The following is a 21,065-nucleotide window of genomic DNA, read 5'->3' on the forward strand; positions in this document are numbered from 1 at the left end:
GTGCTCTCATAAGACTGCTTGTGTGTGACAATCTTGCATTGGACCCCTTGCCCCTCTGTGAAAGTGACCCGAATACGTTGGAATTGGAGGCAAGTGGGGACGACACATGGATCTTTGAGTACGACCCAAATACAATCCCTTTGAGTACCATTTAGGACCATTGGAGTAAAAGGCCATGAGGAAGTGCCTGAACATGGGTCCTGTACAGAAAGCATACCACAACTGGCGGAGGCACTGACATTGGTGTGTCGACACATAAAGGTGCTCTTATGAAGAATTTAAGCAGTTTTTACTTTGATCTGCAAAAGCATTTTCCCCATATTTATTCTGCTTATTTTTTGGACATACCCCATATGTTTTTTCCGCGGGTTGCCATGCCCCCTGCTTGATGGAGTAGGTTTCTCTGCACTGCTTTTAACGCGGAATTGCTGGAGTCGTGGTCACTAATCTGAGTTTTAACGCTACTGCTATCCCAATCTATGAGTATATCGGGAGGGTTTTATTTATTTATATATACCCTGCAAGCCACCGCTATGGTGTGTGGCAGGGGGTGAATATACACAAGAATAATTGTTACCCGAACATGACCCTACCACGGTCGGACAATGTTATTACGATCTCCTATCGTTCGTGGAAAAAATTATATCTTATATTTATCTGTTCTAAACTTAATCTCTCTAATTTTATTGGCGTGATCTCTCCGACTGTAGTACGATGGGGGTTATAATAAATTTTCAACATCATCACTGCTAAAGAGACACGCCCTTCCAATTTATGCAAGAGCTTCAATCTGTAATTTAACCTTCGCTCCGTTAAATGATTCCGAGCCTAGCTCCTCTAATATTTTGGATACGCTACTCAGTTTGTCATAACAACATTTCACTTATATAGTTCCTCCACGCTGCATTCGATCCAATTCGACAATCAATCCAACTTCGCGAGGATCCTATATACTTGCAGCACATTCTAAACGAGACCTAACTGACGGCAGATAACATTTCTCTTTGGCCTTTTCATCACATTTACTCAGTAATAATAAATCCTAATTTTTTGTTAGCTTGTCCACACATTCCCCGAATGCGTTTCACCTATCAGAGATCGTGAGTGAGGGTAACGCCTTTAAGTATTTAATCCGGTCAACACATTCCATTTCAGTGTTCCCGATGCAGAAGGCGTTCGGGAGGGAATTGGTCTTTTTCCGAATATTTATGACTGCGCACTTTTTTAGGTTTAATTCTAATTGCCAAGTGTCGCGCCAGCGTTGTATAGCATTAAGGCCATCTGATAAAGCCTCTGTGGCCTCAGGATCACGGATATCAAGGTAAACCACCGGAAAGATTACAAGTACCCACACAATCACACGCATGGCCTGCCGTCGAAAGTACTTTTTACTGCCGCATCAAATCCGGCTCTACCGCGTCGCTAAACTGTGAATTTTGCTCAATACTTGAATACCCAGAGTAGCCATGGTAGTTTTACTCATTTATTACCGAGATAAACTGCCCAAGTGAATCGTGATATCAAGGTTGAACCATGCGAATTATTAGAGTCCTTGCAACAAAAATCATTTAGAATGAGACGAGCACCGTACAACTGATTATCAAAGTCCAATCTTCAAAATCGGCGATTGATGCGAGAGAAACGATTGGAAATGTTTCGCAAAAGCTTGAGGCCTATCTCATTGACGTCGATTAATGGATAGATAAGCACGTTGGACGAGATTACTCCCGTTTTAGCAACTGTCAGGAAACGATAGTGTGTCACAAGCAGCGTCGTTGACGTACGGGTGGTGCAGGGCACGGCGTCGATCAGTTGGGCCTCCACGACTATTCGCTCGGAAGTACTCGCAGCCAAACGTAAGCAGATAGAGTGAGTGAGTAGAGCACAATTACAATTTCCAATTAAACGGTCAGTCTCCTGGTTTTGGCGTAGTTTCAGTCATTAGGGCTCACTGATAAGGCCAACGGAGGGACCAATGGAGGAGAACGGAGAATATCGGCAGTAGTGAAATTACAATGAAAGGGCGCTCCGATGCCACTTACGGTTTCCACGCCATGATCCGCCCTGTCGACCCCAAAATTGAGCCTTTCGGTGATTTTGCCGACGTTGAATGAGCTTGGCGAATACGCGTGAGCCAATCAAATTTATCATAGCGTGCTATCGCTTGCGTCACAACCAAACGCCTTTCTTGGGGAGCATCTTCATATCAGGACAATATGCGGATGCGCTTTCAAGAAACTCGGCTTCGTCAAACCGGTTATTCTTCTCCTGATTTGTAAATGGAATGTCTTTAATATTTCTATGGTGAATTCGAGTTATTGCTCTTATTATTATTCCTGATTGACCGGGGAAAGAACGAGTAATTTTATCTGTATCCACTGGAATCTATCTCCCTTATCTTTTCTTATTCTTGCGGCATATTCCAGAGGAGGCCTAACTAGAGCAAACTAACACCTCTCTTTTACTTTCTCATTGTAATATCACGTTTAATAAGGTGCTTGGCGAAGAGGGATGTGACAATCCTATTCTTTACACACGTTTTGTGCTCTTTTATCCCTTCTTTAAATTTCCGACCTGCTTGCCCAATATATTCATGCTTAGTATTGCGCTCCGAGCACTTCATTATTCATACTCTCCACTCCTCTCGTCTTTGGGAACTTTGTCTTTAGCGTGGAGAGATCAGGTTCTTAAGGCATGAATCATTGTAAAAGGTACATTTATTTTTTCTTTTGGCAAATTTTTGATTACTTTTGAGAAGTATTCCCTAGATGATTCGTCGCCATTTGTCAGTGGAATATTTTATACCTTTATTTTGAGTGGGGGATCGGGATGGTGCGTTGGTTAACGTACAGGCTTCCCAACGTTAGGGCCCGGGTTCGTATCCTGGAGGCGGCATATTTTTTTCCCGATCAGTGGTTCCCCGATCCCTACTTCAGGTGCTTTATGGAGGGCACTTTGAGTGAGTACGACGTCCGTCGGATGGGAAGTTAAACTGTTTGACCCCTTGGTGCCTTTCGTGAAGAGTCGGCTAATGCCAACGCCGGGTTTCTCTCCACCCTTCATCCTTTCCCACCCATCCCTAATGGTGCAATTGACCTGTCTCGCCTCCCCTAAAACTACTACTATATTCAGGGTTGTAAATATTGCCCACGGCTATTTTGGTTACTTATTTTATTTCACTATGCTTCCCTCACGTTGGCTCCGATATTAGTTTGTTTCTCAGGTATGCTATTAAATGCGCTATTCGTAAGTCCACCGCTATCCGTGCAAGTGTTTGTTTTCGTTGAATTTCATTGCTGCAAATTATTATCATTCAATTAAGGAGACCATGTCTGACGTAAGGACTAGTCATATTGCTAGGAAGGGCCTCGCAGCCATAGTCAAATTTATTACGTTCCCGGGTAGATAACCGTATCTTTGGCGAATGATTTGGCGTTTTTGGCTACTTTATCGTAGAATTAATGTCATTAATACAAATGGAAAGGGCAAGAACTTGGCTCGCTTACCAGCGAGGCTCACGCCACTTTCGCAAAATGGCTATCACTGTGGGTGGTTACGGTCACATTTTAAAATATCTTAAATTATTTCATTCAACTATATTTTGGGGTATTCCATACACAGCAATTTAAAACGAATATGGCGTTTTCCGGGTTAAATTAAGCGAACGGAATATTACATGAATTCAAGTCCCGCGCAAGTGGACGACCGTTTTGGATAATTCATCGTGACAATCAATGAAAATTTGGCCATGCGAAAAATCTGTGCTAAACTCGTCCTCCCGAAGGTCTTTGGACGGACGATCAAGAGAGTAGAGTCGAGTGTGTGCTTTCGAAGACCTTCTATAATGGCAACGCGACGATTTCCCAACCACCTTACAGTCCCGAATTGGCACCAGCAGGCCATTATTCCTATTCCCTATTTAAGTGAAATCCTATTTCCTCAAAGGACACCACCGTGGGACCCTAAGTCAAGCCGTCAAAGAAGCTTACTCGTGTACCCTTAAGGACCTTCCGCCCACCAGGGAGCCTTCGAGTCGTGGAAAAGCTGCTTAGCCATTAGATGTTTGCCGACGCTCAAGGGATGTACTTTTTGAAGAATTTTGTGGAATTATAGGAATATCTTAAATTAATCTATTTTTCCGAAACTTTTCCCGATACTTTTCATACAAACCATGAACTCTTAGATTGGGACATAGAGAGCGTTAAAACTCCGATCCGTGACCGAGATTCTAGCCATTCCATCGTTGAAAACAGTTTCGAGAAACCTACTCCATCAAGCAGGGTGCATACCAACCAATGGAAAAAAACACGTAAGAACTATTATACTTACTTACAAACATTCCATAGCATGTTATGTAGATCCGCTCAGATCAACTCTGACGTAGAAATAAAAAAGAGCATTTAACCAGAAGGAAAAACCAATATCCACGATAAACTCAATTTTGCAAATGTGGCAAATAGATTTAAGCTCTCACTACTCGACTTCGAAATGCACTGAAGTAATTCCAGCATAGAAGAAGCTCAGTCACTCGAATGCGTATGAGTAGTCTCCAAGGGGGCATCACACGCTTTATCCTTACAAAATACGCGAAACAAACTGCGGCCCCAGGTGGTACAGCGATAATTACGTTAAGAAAGCGTTCCGAAGGCAGAGAACTAGCAGAGAAGTTACACTTTGAGGGTTGGTTGAGTTGGCGAGGACATACCTTCCCTGAAGCAGAGGACAGGTCTTTGAACAGGTCAAAAATTGAAACTAAAAGACAATTGCGTAGCATCTTGCGTGAATTTAAGCGTAAGATACTGTGTGAGTAGTTGGACAGTGCCTCTAAAGCATTCGGGTCATACGTCAGGGGAGACACTCGAACAGGTCAGGTGAGCAACCCGTGGCCTACTTAAGGGATTCTCGCGATGGCAGTCACACTGATAGCGAGGATAGAGAGCGCTTATACTCTCAATATATTCTTCTTCCAAATCGTTTTAACGAGCGTTGTTGCCACCCAGGATTTTCCATACTGAACTCACGGCTAATATTACAGTGGACGAACTAGGAATCATCAAATTCCTTAAGGAGGTTCAAGCCCAATATTTCTACGGGTCCAGTATATACTACGTATATCGGCTAGGGTGTTAAAAAATAAGCTCCTGCGCACCGCATTGGCAACGCCTATTTTTTAAAATGGACAACGGGAGGAACCATGTAATTATAACGCCATACACATTTCCTTCGTGTCGATTTTTGGTGATTAATTTTGGAACACATTATTGTAAGTTAGAAAATGGGATATTTAGACTGCGTTAACTTCATAAACAACTATAAGCGCGGATTTAGAAAATTCCAATCATTCGAGACTCAATTAGAATTTGAGAAGGTTCAACACTGAGCAGCCCGTTTTGTTAGAAACTGTTACGGTAAAACGAAAGGTGTTACAGAAATGTTTATGAAGTTGAGGTGGGAATATATTGAAGAGAGACGATTGAATACTAGGTTGAACTTACTAACTAAATTCAGATCCACATGTTTCAGCGCCAAGGTTTCGCCAATTATTTGTATTCCAACATACATATACTTTGGTCATTTGGATCATGAATATAAAGTTTGAGAAAGAGATGCCAGAACCAGCAGACTCAAGGACTTCTTTCCTCAGACAATGTGGCATAGTAACTTTAGGGTTGGAGGATTAACAAGAATGCCATTTGCCACCCATTTTGTCTATTGAATAAATGTTGTCGCTTGTTTGCATGCATTTCACACTGATCTCGTTTGTTTTTTTAGGAAATCCCTTGCCATATGATCCAATAGGGCTGAAATACATATAATTTAGTTGATGTTAAAACACTGCCTGAACATTTTTTCACTATTTTCAAGTTCCATGGTAAACAAAATTTATTCATTTTATGCTTTCCTTATGTGACAGATTTCCACCAAGTCACATCTGAGACTCTTATCTTATACAAATTTCTGTAGGCATGCAACCATGAAGTTGACTATCAAATGTTGGATCATACCCCTTAACATATTCTTCAATGGCCGATGTCTCTCCCTGTGGGTCACTCCCAGCAATGTGGGTATCAAGTGTAGTAGGTCCCTGTCACCCACAGGACGGGATAGCCATCACTAGCACCAAGCTGACCCACATGATAAGAGAACGGCACAAATTGAACATGAGAAGTGCTTCAATTTCACAACAAATGACTTCAATCTTATTAACGTTGGAGTTGACAGCTTCAGCCCACTAGGCTGAATGGGCTTGGATTTGTGTTTGACCAATAGCTAGTGGAATTGCCTTCCTGAAGAGATAGGACATGCTGAAGAAAGCAGAAGAACTAATTTGTGAATGTCATTTAAATAATAACAAAATTTCACACCTTCAATGGCAGTGTGGTCAGCCTATCCAAACGCAACTTCAAACCAGGGATGTGAAGTTGCTTTGAAAAGGGCGGAATTATGCAGGTAGCATCCCAGTATCCATCATTCATCTAAAGAATATCATAGTGAATGGTGGTCTAGCCCTTTGGCATGAAGGTTCAGGTGCTGAAGAATGAATAGGCATGGAAATATCAAAGAATATCCCACAAAAAGACTCCTCCACACCTGAACGATGAGTAGCAAGCCATCCACCACACATTCCTCGAAGGAGCCCCTCAACAGAAAAGCATAATATTCCTAGCAGACAAAGGCAATGCAGTTGTGATAGTAGGGAAAAAAACATCTGGCATAGTGTTTGAAGACTATAGAATCAAGCAGCACAGTGGATCTGGAAAAATCAAAGAACTGTGGGTGGTGCCACAACAATTACTACTAACCACTAATGCCCATTAAAATGCAACAATTCCAAAGTGTTAAACTCATTTGCCTTGACTTGGATTTGAACTCTGTGTTTCTGAATGATACAATGACGGAATGTGAAAAGGAGTGTAGCAATGCCATCTCCACTTATGAAAATGTACTATTCTTCAATGGTACATTTCCTATACGAGCGCCAATAAGTTGTAATTCACCAAGGTTTTCGGTCTTCCTAAAATTCACAAAAAATTGACCATAAGATCTGTTGTATCCAGTACGACCCCCAATTGCCTATGGCCTCACAGTTAAAATACACTACTGAGATGTTACTCAATATTGTCTCCAAAACAGAGTTAAAAATGTCTACAAATTTCAGATCATTCTCTCCAAACCAGTGCTACCAAAAAAGTGCTTATTACTGAGTGTCTTTTGATGGTTTGAACCTTTGCCAGAGTGTGCCAAGTGGAATGGATAATTCTGGAAAACACCTTTTCATTCTCTCTTATTACTCTATTCTTTTAAATGCCCCCTGACAAAAAAATATACCTCAATGGTATCAATATGGGGATAACTAGTTTTGTGTATTGTCTAGACCTTCAAGACAATTGATAATTTTTCTGGCAGTGGTTGGTTCTAAAAATGAACAAATCCAATTTACAATGCAACTAGAGAAAGAAGGGAGACAGTATTTCCTGGATGTAGAAATGAAAATGCCAGATCCATAAAATGCCATATGAGGAATCTTTAGTCAGATGCCTGAATATAGTGTTTGAGACATCACTTCCATCAGACCATCCACTCAATGGTGCAGACACTTTGCCTCATCCCAAATGTCAGAAGCCAACAAACAAAGAGAACTCCGCACCATAAAGGAAATTGATGCCAATAATCGCAACTTCAAAAAAATAATCAATACACTGTGCAAGAGGATTAGGACCCAAATAGCTTAGAAAGAGAAATGTGTATAGTATTCTGAGTCCTCACAATGACACGCAAAAATTGCACCAAAGTCCCTTTCTGGGGAAATCATCATTAAAAATACAGAACACTAAGAGAAGGTGAGGGCAGCTTTTTATAGCAAAGTCACCTTAGAAAAATTTACTTGGTTCAGTGAAAAATAAAGGAGAGATGGATCAGCAATGCAATGTGCTGGCTGAAATGTTCTGACTCTGATGCCTTCAACATCAAACAAAGTGGGAGGAATTCTGCCATGAGATCTGCTTAGCATCAGGCGCGCTTCCTCCCTAATGACAAGCGTAATCCCCATTTTGACACTCACTCACTGGACAATGGACACGGCAGTGACATCATGCTGAAGGTTTTGCACCTTGTGACGAAAGGACCCTAATTTGGCACTGGAGAGGAGTTGGAGATTTTGAGCTATTGAAAATGTAATCAATTGTAATTGGTTTTCCATGCTTTGACTATATGGAATCCATTCATTTAATAATACAAAATTTTCACTTCCAACTTCCATGGCATATTATTTGGACATGACCTTGGTTTTGATGTTCAATGTCATCATGAGGTGCTCACTCATTTGGATGAATATCTCCAAGAGTCACTACCTGATGATAACGTTGAACATCAAAACCAAGGTCATGCCCAAATTCAAAACGCTGCAAAATTACAGAGTTATAGATATTGTCATTACAACATAACCAACTAGTAAACGGCCATTTGTACGTGGTCGGTGCAATAAATGCGCGAACTGGTGCCACGATGCACACTATAGCCCCAACCATTAGCAGTAGTGCCAGTTGGCTGAGATCCAATGAGGAGGAGCCGTGTCTGTGCTTGGCGGATCGTCGGGCTGTGCGTATGGAGCCAGTTGTGTTAGTTTCTGTTGCCCTTGTTTTTACTGCTTGTCGAAAATGGAAATTGACAAAATCACGGAGGAACGAATCAACATCTAGTTCTCAGTGAAGAGCGGTAAAAGTTATCAAGAAATTACTGAAATGTTGACAGCTGTTTACATTGATAATGCTCTGAAGAAGAAAACATCCGTTTTCAAGTGGATTGAGCGTTTTAAAGATGGCTGACAAGACGCCGTGGATGACGCAAGGCCACGACGACCTTCAACCACCTGTGTTGACGACAACATTGATCGTGTGCGGTCCATGGTCCTTACCAATCGTCAAAAAACTGTCCGAATAATAGCTGATGACCTGAATTTAGTAGGAAAATCAACATTGCACGCTATTTAAACCGAACATGATGGATGGATCCTTCACACCATGACAATGGACCTGCACATTCAGCATTGATTGTTCACCAGTTTCTGGCAAAAAATTCAATCAATATCATTGATCAGCCTCCTCATTTGCCAGATCTCGCCCCCTGCAAATTTTTCCTATTCCCAATATGCAAAAATGTGATGAGCGAACAACACTGGGAAGATGTGGAAGACACAATACAAGAAACAACGAGGAAACTAAAAAGCCTGACTGCCAAGGACTTCCAATGGTGCTTCAAACAGTGGAATGGAAGAAGATGGAATAAGTGCATAGCAATGAGTGGAAAGTACTTAGAAGGGGAAAAAATGGATGTAGACTAAATTTTGAAAAATGATGTTTTGATGGCCGAAGTTTGCATACTTATTGGGCAGTCCTCATGTCCCCACTTTGCACCTTTACCTTGCACTTAGTCAATGACGCTGCTTCAAAACCTGGACTGCCTGCATTGTCATGAATCATGGCCATGGGAAATAAGGTGGCATGTGGGAATTGAAATGTTAGTACTTTTTCAAACTTTTCTCTTTTGATGAAGGATTTGATCAGCAACTTATGGCATCAACTGTTTGCATGGTATGAATGATATGCGGAAGACAATAAAGTTTTGAAGACAAAATTATCTAAATGAACTCTGAAGAGTATGAAAATCAAATTCCATCTCCATACTTGTACAGTACATGAATTACTTTAGAATTTTATGATGATAAAGCTATCTTATCTTTCTTATTAACGCAATGAATGGGTGTTTTTTTAGAAAATGAATTGTGGAGAATGATAACAATTGTTATATGCACGATGACATAATTTGCTAGTGATGGTACTAATAGTATTATTTGTGGAACTTTACTCCTTTGAAGAGTTGATGGCATTTCTTAACTTTTTCTTCAGAAAAATGAATAAGCATCAGAGAAAGCTTAGAGCGGACGATATTGGACTACCAGGGAACTACCAGCATGTGCTAAAAGTAGCCTGGAATAAAGATGGACAACTAGAAGTGACAAACAGAGTGCAGCCGGAGATGAAGGATCTTTTTCATATGGTATGTACCTGCATTAGACTTACAATTGAGCCGTGGATCATGGCACCCACGAATATGCCTAACAGCATCCAAAGAGGTGTCTTTCTCTCCTTATGGAATTAAAGTGATGTGAGAGTTTTATTTCTAGAGCTAGTACATTTGCAAAAGAATATTCCAGAGAAACTCATGAAGTAAAACCATTTATGCTGCAGCTATAAATTTTGTTAAATGTCAATGTACCTTAATGATGATATAATCTTCAAAAAGCTACTGAACTGCCTTGATTCTTGTGCTGATGTGAATATCATATTATTAGAGTGACTTTAATAATGCCGCATTTACATACTAGTATTGGTCAAGTTTTTGTGTATGATTTTAGGGAAAAGTGAAATTTTCAGAACTTGAAATGGAAGTAATTACTTATAAAAAATTTGGGTAAGATTTATGGTTAATTCTCCAATCTATTTCCTGCAACTCCCATATCAGAATATATAGTATTAGCCTTTGTTTCCGACCTTCTTGTTACTCATCAACAGCCTTTTCCATTCTTCCTCGAAATGGAGGGCATTCAAGCATATTCTGTGTTCATCTGTTTACGCTAGGGTCTCTTCCCATCACTCAGATGTACATTCTTAGACACAAAGAACGTGTAACCTTCTAAACACCAGAGATAAGTAAGGGACTCAGCAATGTTTTTGCTTAGTTATGATTTTTCCTGAATAAATTGGGGAGTGAAGGAGAGTCGTCTTTGGATATTCTTTTTCCAAATGACTGTTTTATCCATAACCTGATTTACATTGTCCACTTTATTCTTGACACTTTTAGCATACTCTTCCCAAGAACTTTCATTCCTCTGCTTTTCAACAGCCTGTTTATCACTTGATATATCCTTTGTAGCTAAAGAGAATGGAGATATCACCATTTAATGCCCACGCCCAACAATTATAAAAGGTAGTGGTTATGAAGTCATTTAAAAGGTTATATGAGGTTTCTAGTAAAGTGTGTATTGTCGGGGTATCTCCTAGAATATGGGATAGGTCCCCTTTCGCATGAGTAATTCCTGCTCATACCCCAGTACTCTGAACACTCCTACAAGTGATACTGCCAACTACGCGGTGGAAAATCCATGCTGTTAATAGCTTTCTAGTTGTATGACAATATTTTTTCCAGAAAGTCAAACGTTAAACTGGATTCTGAATGCCATTTATGTTGGCGTTACTGAAAATTTTCAAAATAAAGACCCATTGACTTCAGTGAGAGACAATGAAAAATCTGGGTGATGGAAAAATCACCTGGAAGTGTTCCTAAAATTAAGAGAGCCAGGTTCTGTTAAATGATGGAAAATATTGGAATTATAGGATTTACAGGCTATTCTGATCTCTAAATATTGATGTTTTTGCATATTAGCTTCTACAAGCAGGGACAGGGTTTGACATTTAAGTTTAGGAATGGAATTAATGGCATCATCTTCTATTACGAGACTTTGCCATTTCCAAGGACAGAGTTATAATGGTATTCAAGGCATCATTGGCCCGTCAGTTTAGAAGTCCTTGAGATTAGCCCATAAGATGGGTAAGTCCGTTTTGTTAAAAATTCTTACGATAAAACAAAAAGTGTCACTGAACTGCCATTTGAGTTGGGGTGGGAATCATTAGAAGAGAGATGATTCAATGCAAGATTAAAATTATTGAATAAATTCAGATCCGCATGTTTCAGCACCGAGGTCTCGCAAATTATTCGCACTCCAACATACATTGGTCGCTTGGATCATGCATATAAAATTCGGGAAATAGATGCCAGAACTAGCCGACTCAAGGACTCCTTCTTCCCACGGACAATACGGGATAGCAACTGCCGGGTTATAGATAGCAAAAATTCCACTTGCCACCCTCAGAGTCTAATCAGGGGATAATTAGTTCTATTTAAATGCATGCTCTTCCACTAACCTCGTGTGTTTTGCTATCTTAACCCATTCTTTCCAAATGACCTCATTAGTGTTCTGTCCATCTGTTTTTAACTCTACCCTTCAATCCCTCGTCCCTCTTTGCGGGGGGGACTCGCCCGCTACCTTCAATGTTGGGTCGCATTCCCTGCGTTTTGCAGTCTCCTTGGGGAGGAGAGCATTTTGTGTTGCATGCTCATGTGGTGGTGGAGTTTTGCAGTCTTGCTTGTGTTGTGTCCTGGCTTGGGTGTTGTTGGATGGCTTTCGTGCTGGGGTGCAGTTGTTTAGTGGTTTGTGGTATACGTGTTTGTATGAGTGTTGGATGAAGGGATTTTTGCATGAGTGTGTACACTGCTGTGGGTGTAATTTTGCATGTTGTTGGTTTTGCATGTGGTATTGTTTCTATTTACGGATGGTGACCTAACACCCCCGCCACACACCCTTGCAGTGGCTTTTGGGGTATAATGTAGATGTAGAGATGTAGAAGATGTCTTCTCTGGCTAAATTTGCAAATACAAGAGGGCCTAAATGCTTTTAAATAACAGCACTTTTATTAGCAAGTAGTAAGGTGCTGTTGTTACTCTCTAGTTTCTTAAATCAACAGTACTGTACACAGCAGTGGTTTCTGTGTGAACATGTCCTCATGGAGGTTCTTGTTGAACTAAAGATGAGGTTTCAATAATAGCATACGGCTTATGAACTCAAAGAAGAGGTCAATCATGTGGCATCATCATGTATCAATGAATATTGTGATTGTGACAGTGTCTCAAACTTTCGTGAATGACCCTTCATGTCCATGTTCATGTCCAGTTCACAGTGGTATCTTGACTTATAAACCACTCAACAAAGAAACTTTTCAAAATATGAATTAAAAGTTGATATTCTCATATTCTGTTTTGGCCTCTAGATATTACCTTTACCTTGAGATATAGCTATGGTGCTTGTCTGTGATGCACTATGATAATAATGTTTTATTCACCCAAGAAAGACAGTGCCCTGTAATAATACTGGCTAGTGTACAAGGACATGTCAAGTTTAAATTTACAAAAAATAGATAATATTAGAAATTTGGCTTCAAGTGTTCTTTGATACTCATCAATGAGGCATTCTCAGACCTTTTTCTTATAGACTGGTGTATGCTCTTCCTTTTTAGTACTTCATAGAAGGTTATGAAACGCATTGGACCATTTGAAGCCAAGGGTTAATTAGTTGACTTTACATGTAAGTTGATGCATTGTATAGAATTATACATGTGGAAGCTATTATTCCTTTCAAAATGAGAACTATACTGTTTCACAAGTGTGAATAGCAATTTTAACTTTTTGAAAAGAGGTCGACAGTGGGCATAACAATTACACATCACTCTCACCATCTTTTTCTGCATCTTCAATATACTGAGAAGGTGATAGGGTAGGCCCCTTGACACTATGCCACACAAAATTTTGGAATAAAATAATACATAATACAATGTCATCAATACATTACATTTACATTCTCCTATGTATATTACAGGCATATGAGAGCAACAGTGCAGTCAGATTTGTTTCAAGGGCTCAGGGTCGGCATTTCCTACAATCATTTTATTTCAAGTAGTAACTTTAATGGAAAGTTGAACAAATCTGCTTGATCGCTGCAGAAATGATGACAAAAATCATTTTAATAATATCCTAGAGACAAGAAATTAAAAGAGAAGCAAGACAGCTTGACATAATGGGAAATATTTGCCAAAACTCAGTGTCCATCATTAAGGAAACGGCCCGATATCCAATCCAATTAACCTAAATTAATTTTTTAGGGTTAATAAACCCTAAAAAATTAATTTAGTCAGTCTTACAGTAAAACATAAAAGGGGGTGCACAGAATTGTCTTTCCTCTAGTATCCTCTAGCAGTGACAAACAAATGAATAACAAATATTCTCCTTTTACTACTTGACATCTGTAGTTGCATTCACTCCTTGCTAGACCCTTATTACTATTTTTATTACTAGTTATTGGTAGTTCACACTTTGTCAGTTTTTCTGAACAGTTGACAGGTGCTAACTAAGCTGTATTTTCCTTTAATGCATTCAAAATGTCCTCACTGTTTACTGATCATTTTGAGTACAACTGCTTTTTACATGATTTTGAGGGCTCATTATTATTATTATTATTATTATTATTATTATTATTATCATAATTTATCTTTATTGAGGTTATATTCTCTTTGTCTATGGTGTCTGGGCTAGTTCCTTAACCATATATAGAACCTCAATGCATTCTCTCCATCTCTCTGGAGTAAAGCTTGGATAATTTAATAATTTTTTTGCGGTATCTTTAATATTGTGTATGGATTTTTAATTCATACCCTCTGATACTGCTTTATTCTTTTTGCAAAGAGCTTTCAGTTATCCTTCCTTCATAAACTCTCCTTGCACTGCATCTTCCACCACACTTCTTTTGCCCCATTGGTTTCCTGCCTCACGTTAATATACTGCTCTTTGTCTTGCTTCCGTCTAGTTCTGTATTCACAGTCTTCTCCCTTCTGTATTCACAGTTTCCTCCCTTCCAAGGTCTTCACATCATATCAGGATATTAGCCAAAGGGGAGGGGTAATTAAGTGGTTTCCATCTTTGAAATCGAAACTGCTTTTTGTCTCTTTAAAAGCTCAAATTTCAACCAGTTATGGACCCAGAGCAAGCAGAAGAGGATGCCGTGAAAAGGTAGAGTTATGCAAGGTGCTGGAAATTTTGTCAAGAATCTTATCAGAATTCATTGTAATTAAAGCAATGCTGATGGAAGCAAAGGAACAAAAAATGATCATCCATTGATAAGAATTATCAGCCATATAATTTCAAGATAAAGGAAAGATTTTAAAAGTCATATTTGAAAAGAAACTAGAAATACCCGAGGCAGAATGCAGTAGAAGAAGTTAAAGCACAAATCACCATTCCTATTTACATCAAATTTGGAAAAATCATCCATATATTTAAATAAAAAAGTGGATTGAACTGCAGAAAGGACATGAAATTGCCATTTCACCAATAACCTTTATCAAATTTTTCAATCTGAGATACCAAAAACCAACAAAGGCAAGGACCCATACAACCCAGTATTATTAATTGTGGATAAGATGTTAACTGGAGATAGGAGGAGATTATTAGAGATTGAAACTTTGCTGAAATATTTGTTGGACATATTTGGAGATATAACAGCCCATTATGTGCATCTGGAAGACAAATGTAATCCAGGATACATATAAGACAAGCTTGTTGGCCAACTTAGGCATAATAGTGAAGCTGTGTTCAACCAATAACATTGCCTTGAAAAGGAATAAGCTGTTGTGTCGGGAAAATCGGGAAAATTTTTAGATGCTGAGGGTGGCAAGTGGAATTTTTGTTAAATATAACCCTGCAATTTCTATCCTGTATTGCCCGTGGGTCTGAATTTATTTAACAATTTCAATCTTGAATTGAATCGTCTCTCTTCTAATGATTCCCACCCCAACTCCATGAGCATTTCGGTGACGCTTCGCGCTTTATCGTAAGAATGTTTAACAAAACGGGCTGCCCGACGTTGAACCTTATCTATTTCCCGAATGAGGCCTTTTTCACTCGGATCCCACACGCTACATGCGTACTCTAAATGAGGCCCTACAAGAGCGTGGTAATAACGTTCCATGACCTTCGAGTCACTGTTACCGACAATGCGTCTAATAAATCCCAATTTTTTATATGCTTGATCGCAGACTTTACGTATGTGAGTCCCCCAAGTTAAGTCTTTTGTGAATGTAACACCTAGGTATTTTACCGTTGCAACTCCTGCTAAGTCACCTCCAGCTAATTTGTAAGCAAATCCCGTTGATCTTTTAAAGAAATTTACCACTGAACATTTAATATAATTTAATGACAATCCCCATTTAGAACACCATTTAGTAATGCAATCCAGATCCTGTGCTATAAGTAAACGATCCTCATCCCCATATATCTCCCGATAGATCACCATGTCATCCGCGAACATCCTAATTTTACTTTTCACTTCGCGTTTCAAATCGTTAACAAAAATTAAGAAAAGTAACGGCCCGATTACACTTCCCAGAGGTACCCCCGACGTGACTCGAACGCTGTCGGAACTAGCGCCATACATAAGGACTACCCTCTGTTCCCGCTCTGAAAGAAAATCTTCAACCCAATTTATTGTGCCCTTGTTTATACCCGCGACCTTTAATTTATGAATGAGTTTACCATGGGGAACCTAATCAAATGCCTTTTGAAAATCTAAGAAGATCGCATCCACTTGCCTTCCTCTCTCACCAGCTAAAAGTATATCATGTGTAAATAATCCTAATTGGGTTTCGCAGGAGCGGGTTTTCCTGAATCCGTGTTGATTGTCACTTAAAAAGTTAATATTGTCAAGGTGTCTCATTATTGAACTGACAATTATGTGCTCTAAGATTTTGCAACAGATAGAAGTGAGAGATATAGGTCTGTAATTACTGGGATCCACCCTGTCACCACTTTTAAAAATAGGCGTTATTTGCGCGGTTTTCCAAATCTTAGGTACTTTGCACTCTGCGAGGGATTTGTTAAATATAAATTCAAGGTACGGGGCAATGTTTGGAGCGAAATGTTTTATCACCCTAGCTGTTATATTTTCGGGACCCGAGGATTTGTTGGGTTTAATCTCATTAAGCAATTTTAGAATTCTTTGTTGGTCCACTGTTATTTTTTTTCATGGGTTGAGTATGTATTGTTTCTTGGAGACGTGCGGTGGCAACATCATTCGAAAAAACGCTTTGGAAGAATGAATTTAGGATGTTAGCTTTACCCTCACTGTCTGTATGAATTATATTGCTACAATCCCTTAAGCAAGCCACGGTTTGTTTAGTCCCATTTACTTCCCTAGCATATGACCAGAAAGCTTTGGGGTCAGTGTCCAAGTACTGTACGTTTAAAGTCTAGTAGTAATTTTGGAGGATCTATTTTTGTCCCACAATTGTTTATTCTCAGGGGATGATGTGTTCACGCCTGCCCTCTTTACCCTAGAGTGTAGCATTCTCTGCTTTCGAAGGACTTTTCTAACGTCTTTATTGTACCACCAGGGGTCGCGATTTGCTTTAACGTATTTTGTAGGGATGAAATCTTTGATGCCTTTTTGCATGATATTGATAAATTCTGTCCAAGTTTCTTCCACGTCGGTATGACTTAAGCGGGTTTTGAAATTGGGTAATGAAGACTTTAATTGATTGGCAAAAGTTTCAAAGTCTGCTTTATGGTAATAATAAATTTTTCTTTTTGGTTTAACATTCTTTTTTATTTCTATGTCAAAGTGGATATTAACTGCTTTATGGCCACTCAAACCCTCGTCAGTTGATACACTAATGATACGTTCAGGCGTGTTTGTAAGAAATAGATCCAATATGTTTTTTCCACTGCATCGACTGCTGTTCCGTTTCTTGCGTGTAGTAATGGACCCATGACTCGTTCACTGCTTCGACTGCTGTTCCGTTGCTGGCGTGTAGTATTGGACCCATGACTCGTTCACTGCTTCGACTGCTGTTCCGTTTCTGGCGTGTAGTATTGGACCCATGACTCGTTCACTGCTTCGACTGCTGTTCCGTTTCTGACGAGTAGTGGTGGACCCATAACTCATTCATACTGACAAATCGCCGCACAAAATCGGTCGGTTCCCGCTTGAATCGGTCCATACATTGCTGTGGAAATCATTTGAGCATTTGCTTTTGATTGACATTCAGCGAATGCAGCACCCACCTTGCACAGAGATTTCGCATTCCCAATTGTTTGTGCAAGATGTTTCGCACCCTTTCCTCCGATATCCCGCACACGGCCTTAGCTATCTCATTCGCTTTCACTCCTTCTATCGTCCAGCACGATATCGTATACCTTTCGACATCTACATCTACTTAATACCCCGCAAGCCGCCGCAAGGGCGTGTGGCGGGGGGTATTAAGGACACCACCCGTAATTTAGAAAAGAAAAAAAGAACTGTACGCAAAAACCACAAATTCATACATCCATTAAAAAAAACATGGCATACATTCATCCAAGAACACTTACACCCCACACACATGCAAACAATCAAACTACCAACTAACATACACATGCACCTGAAAGTATACCTAACAGCTTTGCAATGTTTAATTTTGTTCCGACTTGTTAATTCTTTTGTGTTGAACCTTTCTAGAAGTCTAAGCCTCGCTTGTTCTCTCCGCACTTCAAGTGGTTCCCAGCCTAAATCCCCTAAGAGACTTGTCACACTTATGTTCTTATCATAAAAATTTTTAACGAATCTAGCGGATTTTTTCTGGACTTTATCTAATTTTTTTTGCCAAATTTCCTCCCAAGGATCCCAAATACTTGCGGCATATTCCAAGGGCTCAGTGCCTCGCGACTGGAAGCTATCCCATATAACTCCCATCTATAAAGGCGGCGATAGGGATAAACCAATCAATTTCCGACCCATTTCTATAACATCAATTTCTTGTAAAATAATAGAACTCATTATTTTCAGTAGCATTATGAGATTTCTTGATAATACGAGGCAACAACCAGCACGGATTTAGGAAAAGCAGATCTTGCGAAACACAATTAGGTCTTTTTATTCACGATATACTTAGATCGGGAGAAAAAAGGACACAAGTCGATGTAGTATTCTTAGATTCCAAAAAAGCTTTCAAGAAATTCCCACACAATAAACTGTTACATATACTTAAATACTATGGAATCAATGAGAAAATAATTAATTGGATTATAGACTTCTTGTCAAATCGCAAACAAATAGTAGTCGTAGATGGGTTGTACTCAACGGACATAGATGTAACTTCAGGCGTCCCCCAGGGAAGTGTAATAGGGCCTCTTCTGTTCTTAATATACATTAATGACTTAAGAACACACGTTCGTAACAAACTGAGGTTATTTGCTGACGTCATGGTGGTATACAGGGAAATAAGGTGCCAACTAGATCGCGAGCTACTCTCTAGAGACTGAGACAATATCTCGGAATGGTGCAATAAATGGGGATTAACACTTAATATAGATAAATATATTGCAAAGGAAACACTTAAAATATTTATTCACGACCTAGGTTTCGACGCTCAGCGTCATCTTCAGGTGAAATACAGGCCAAAATCTTTCTTTATATAACAGAAGGAATGGGGAGGTGGGGGGGGGTGTGTATGGATGTAAGAAAGGAAGAGGCGATGGTGGGGGAGGGAAAGGAGCGGGATTGGGGTATTACTGAGAAGGAGGAGTCAAGGAAGGTTAGTCTCCGGGGGGGGGGGGGGAGGGGGGGGGAGGTTAAGGAAGCATGGTAGGGAAAGGGTTGCCTGGCGGGGGTCCGCCTTGGGGTTAGTGGAGATAGGACAAAGAGTTTGGGAGTTTAAGGTTGAGGAGGGGTGACCGGGAGTTACATAGCACGTCGTTCACTATATTATATAACAGAAGGAATGGGGAGGGGGGGGGGTGTGTATGGATGTAAGAAAGGAAGAGGAGATGGTGGGGGAGGGAAAGGAGCGGGATTGGGGTATTACTGAGAAGGAGGAGTCAAGGTTAGTCTCCGGGGGGGGAGGGGGGGGGGGGAGGTTAAGGAAGCATGGTAGGGAAAGGGTTGCCTGGCGGGGGTCCGCCTTGGGGTTAGTGGAGATAGGACAAAGAGTTTGGGAGTTTAAGGTTGAGGAGGGGTGACCGGGAGTTACAAAGCACGTCGTTCACTATATTACAGGAAGAATTTGCTCTTTCCAATATCTCCATATTTTCCAAAATGTCCAACCGGGGGCCTTTTCTTTCGAAATGGAGAAACTCCACGCTGAAATCACTCTTATGGTTCTGGTCAATCAAATGCTTGGCAAATTGAGATTTTCCATTACCGTTCTTCAGGCAGGCCTGGTGCTCCTTCACACGTTCACGGAACTTCCTTCCCGTCTGGCCTACGTAGACGGCGGAGCATTCACAGGTTAGCTTGTACACTCCGCTCCTTTCCGATATTGGGATTTCGTCTTTGTTATTTGCGAGGATGTTTCGCAAGTTGCGTCTATTGTAAAAGGCTGGCTTTATCCGTTTTTTTGGTAACACTTTAGCGACCGAGAGAGACAACTGTCCTAGGAAGGGAAGCCTGCGCCACTTGGCTTCTGAAAAAACATTATGATTGAAACCATATATTAACAGCGTGCTTAGTTTTTTTCTTTTACACTGGTATAAACTGTCAATTAATTGGGGCGTGTAACCATTGCTGTGCGCTATCTGTTTAATAATAGACAGTTCTTTCGCAATATTGCGCGAAGACATGGGCACGTTAATTACTCTATTAATCATTGCATGAAAAGAAGACAGTTTTTGAGAAAAGTGGTGCCTGGATGTAATCCATGCCACATCCAGGCACCACTTTTCTCAAAAACTGTCTTCTTTTCATGCAATGATTAATAGAGTAATTAACGTGCCCATGTCTTCGCGCAATATTGCGAAAGAACTGTCTATTATTAAACAGATAGCGCACAGCAATGGTTACACGCCCCAATTAATTGACAGTTTATACCAGTGTAAAAGAAAAAAACTAAGCACGCTGTTAATATATGGTTTCAATCATAATGTTTTTTCAGAAGCCAAGTGGCGCAGGCTTCCCTTCCTAGGACAGTTGTCTCTCTCGGTCGCTAAAGTGTTACCAAAAAAACGGATAAAGCCAGCCTTTTACAATAGACGCAACTTGCGAAACATCCTCGCAAATAACAAAGACGAAATCCCAATATCGGAAAGGAGCGGAGTGTACAAGCTAACCTGTGAATGCTCCGCCGTCTACGTAGGCCAGACGGGAAGGAAGTTCCGTGAACGTGTGAAGGAGCACCAGGCCTGCCTGAAGAACGGTAATGGAAAATCTCAATTTGCCAAGCATTTGATTGACCAGAACCATAAGAGTGATTTCAGCGTGGAGTTTCTCCATTTCGAAAGAAAAGGCCCCCGGTTGGACATTTTGGAAAATATGGAGATATTGGAAAGAGCAAATTCTTCCTGTAATATAGTGAACGACGTGCTTTGTAACTCCCGGTCACCCCTCCTCAACCTTAAACTCCCAAACTCTTTGTCCTATCTCCACTAACCCC

At 40.3% G+C, this 21,065-nt stretch overlaps 1 protein-coding gene across 1 annotated transcript in view; it reads left to right on the forward strand.

The window, feature by feature from the left end:
• The first annotated feature begins 8,505 nt into the window (after positions 1-8,505).
• Positions 8,506-21,065, forward strand: part of LOC139698995 (serine/arginine repetitive matrix protein 1-like) — a 51,454-nt gene continuing 38,894 nt past the window's right edge. The window contains exons 1-2 of the mRNA XM_071597989.1: positions 8,506-8,618; positions 9,906-10,056. Coding sequence (XP_071454090.1) covers positions 8,506-8,618; positions 9,906-10,056 — 264 coding nt within the window. The remainder of the gene's footprint in view (positions 8,619-9,905; positions 10,057-21,065) is intronic.

Source organism: Hetaerina americana, unplaced genomic scaffold (genome assembly GCF_022747635.1).
Source record: "Hetaerina americana unplaced genomic scaffold, ioHetAmer1.1.p SCAF_9, whole genome shotgun sequence".
In the NCBI taxonomy this organism is placed as follows: domain Eukaryota; kingdom Metazoa; phylum Arthropoda; class Insecta; order Odonata; family Calopterygidae; genus Hetaerina; species Hetaerina americana.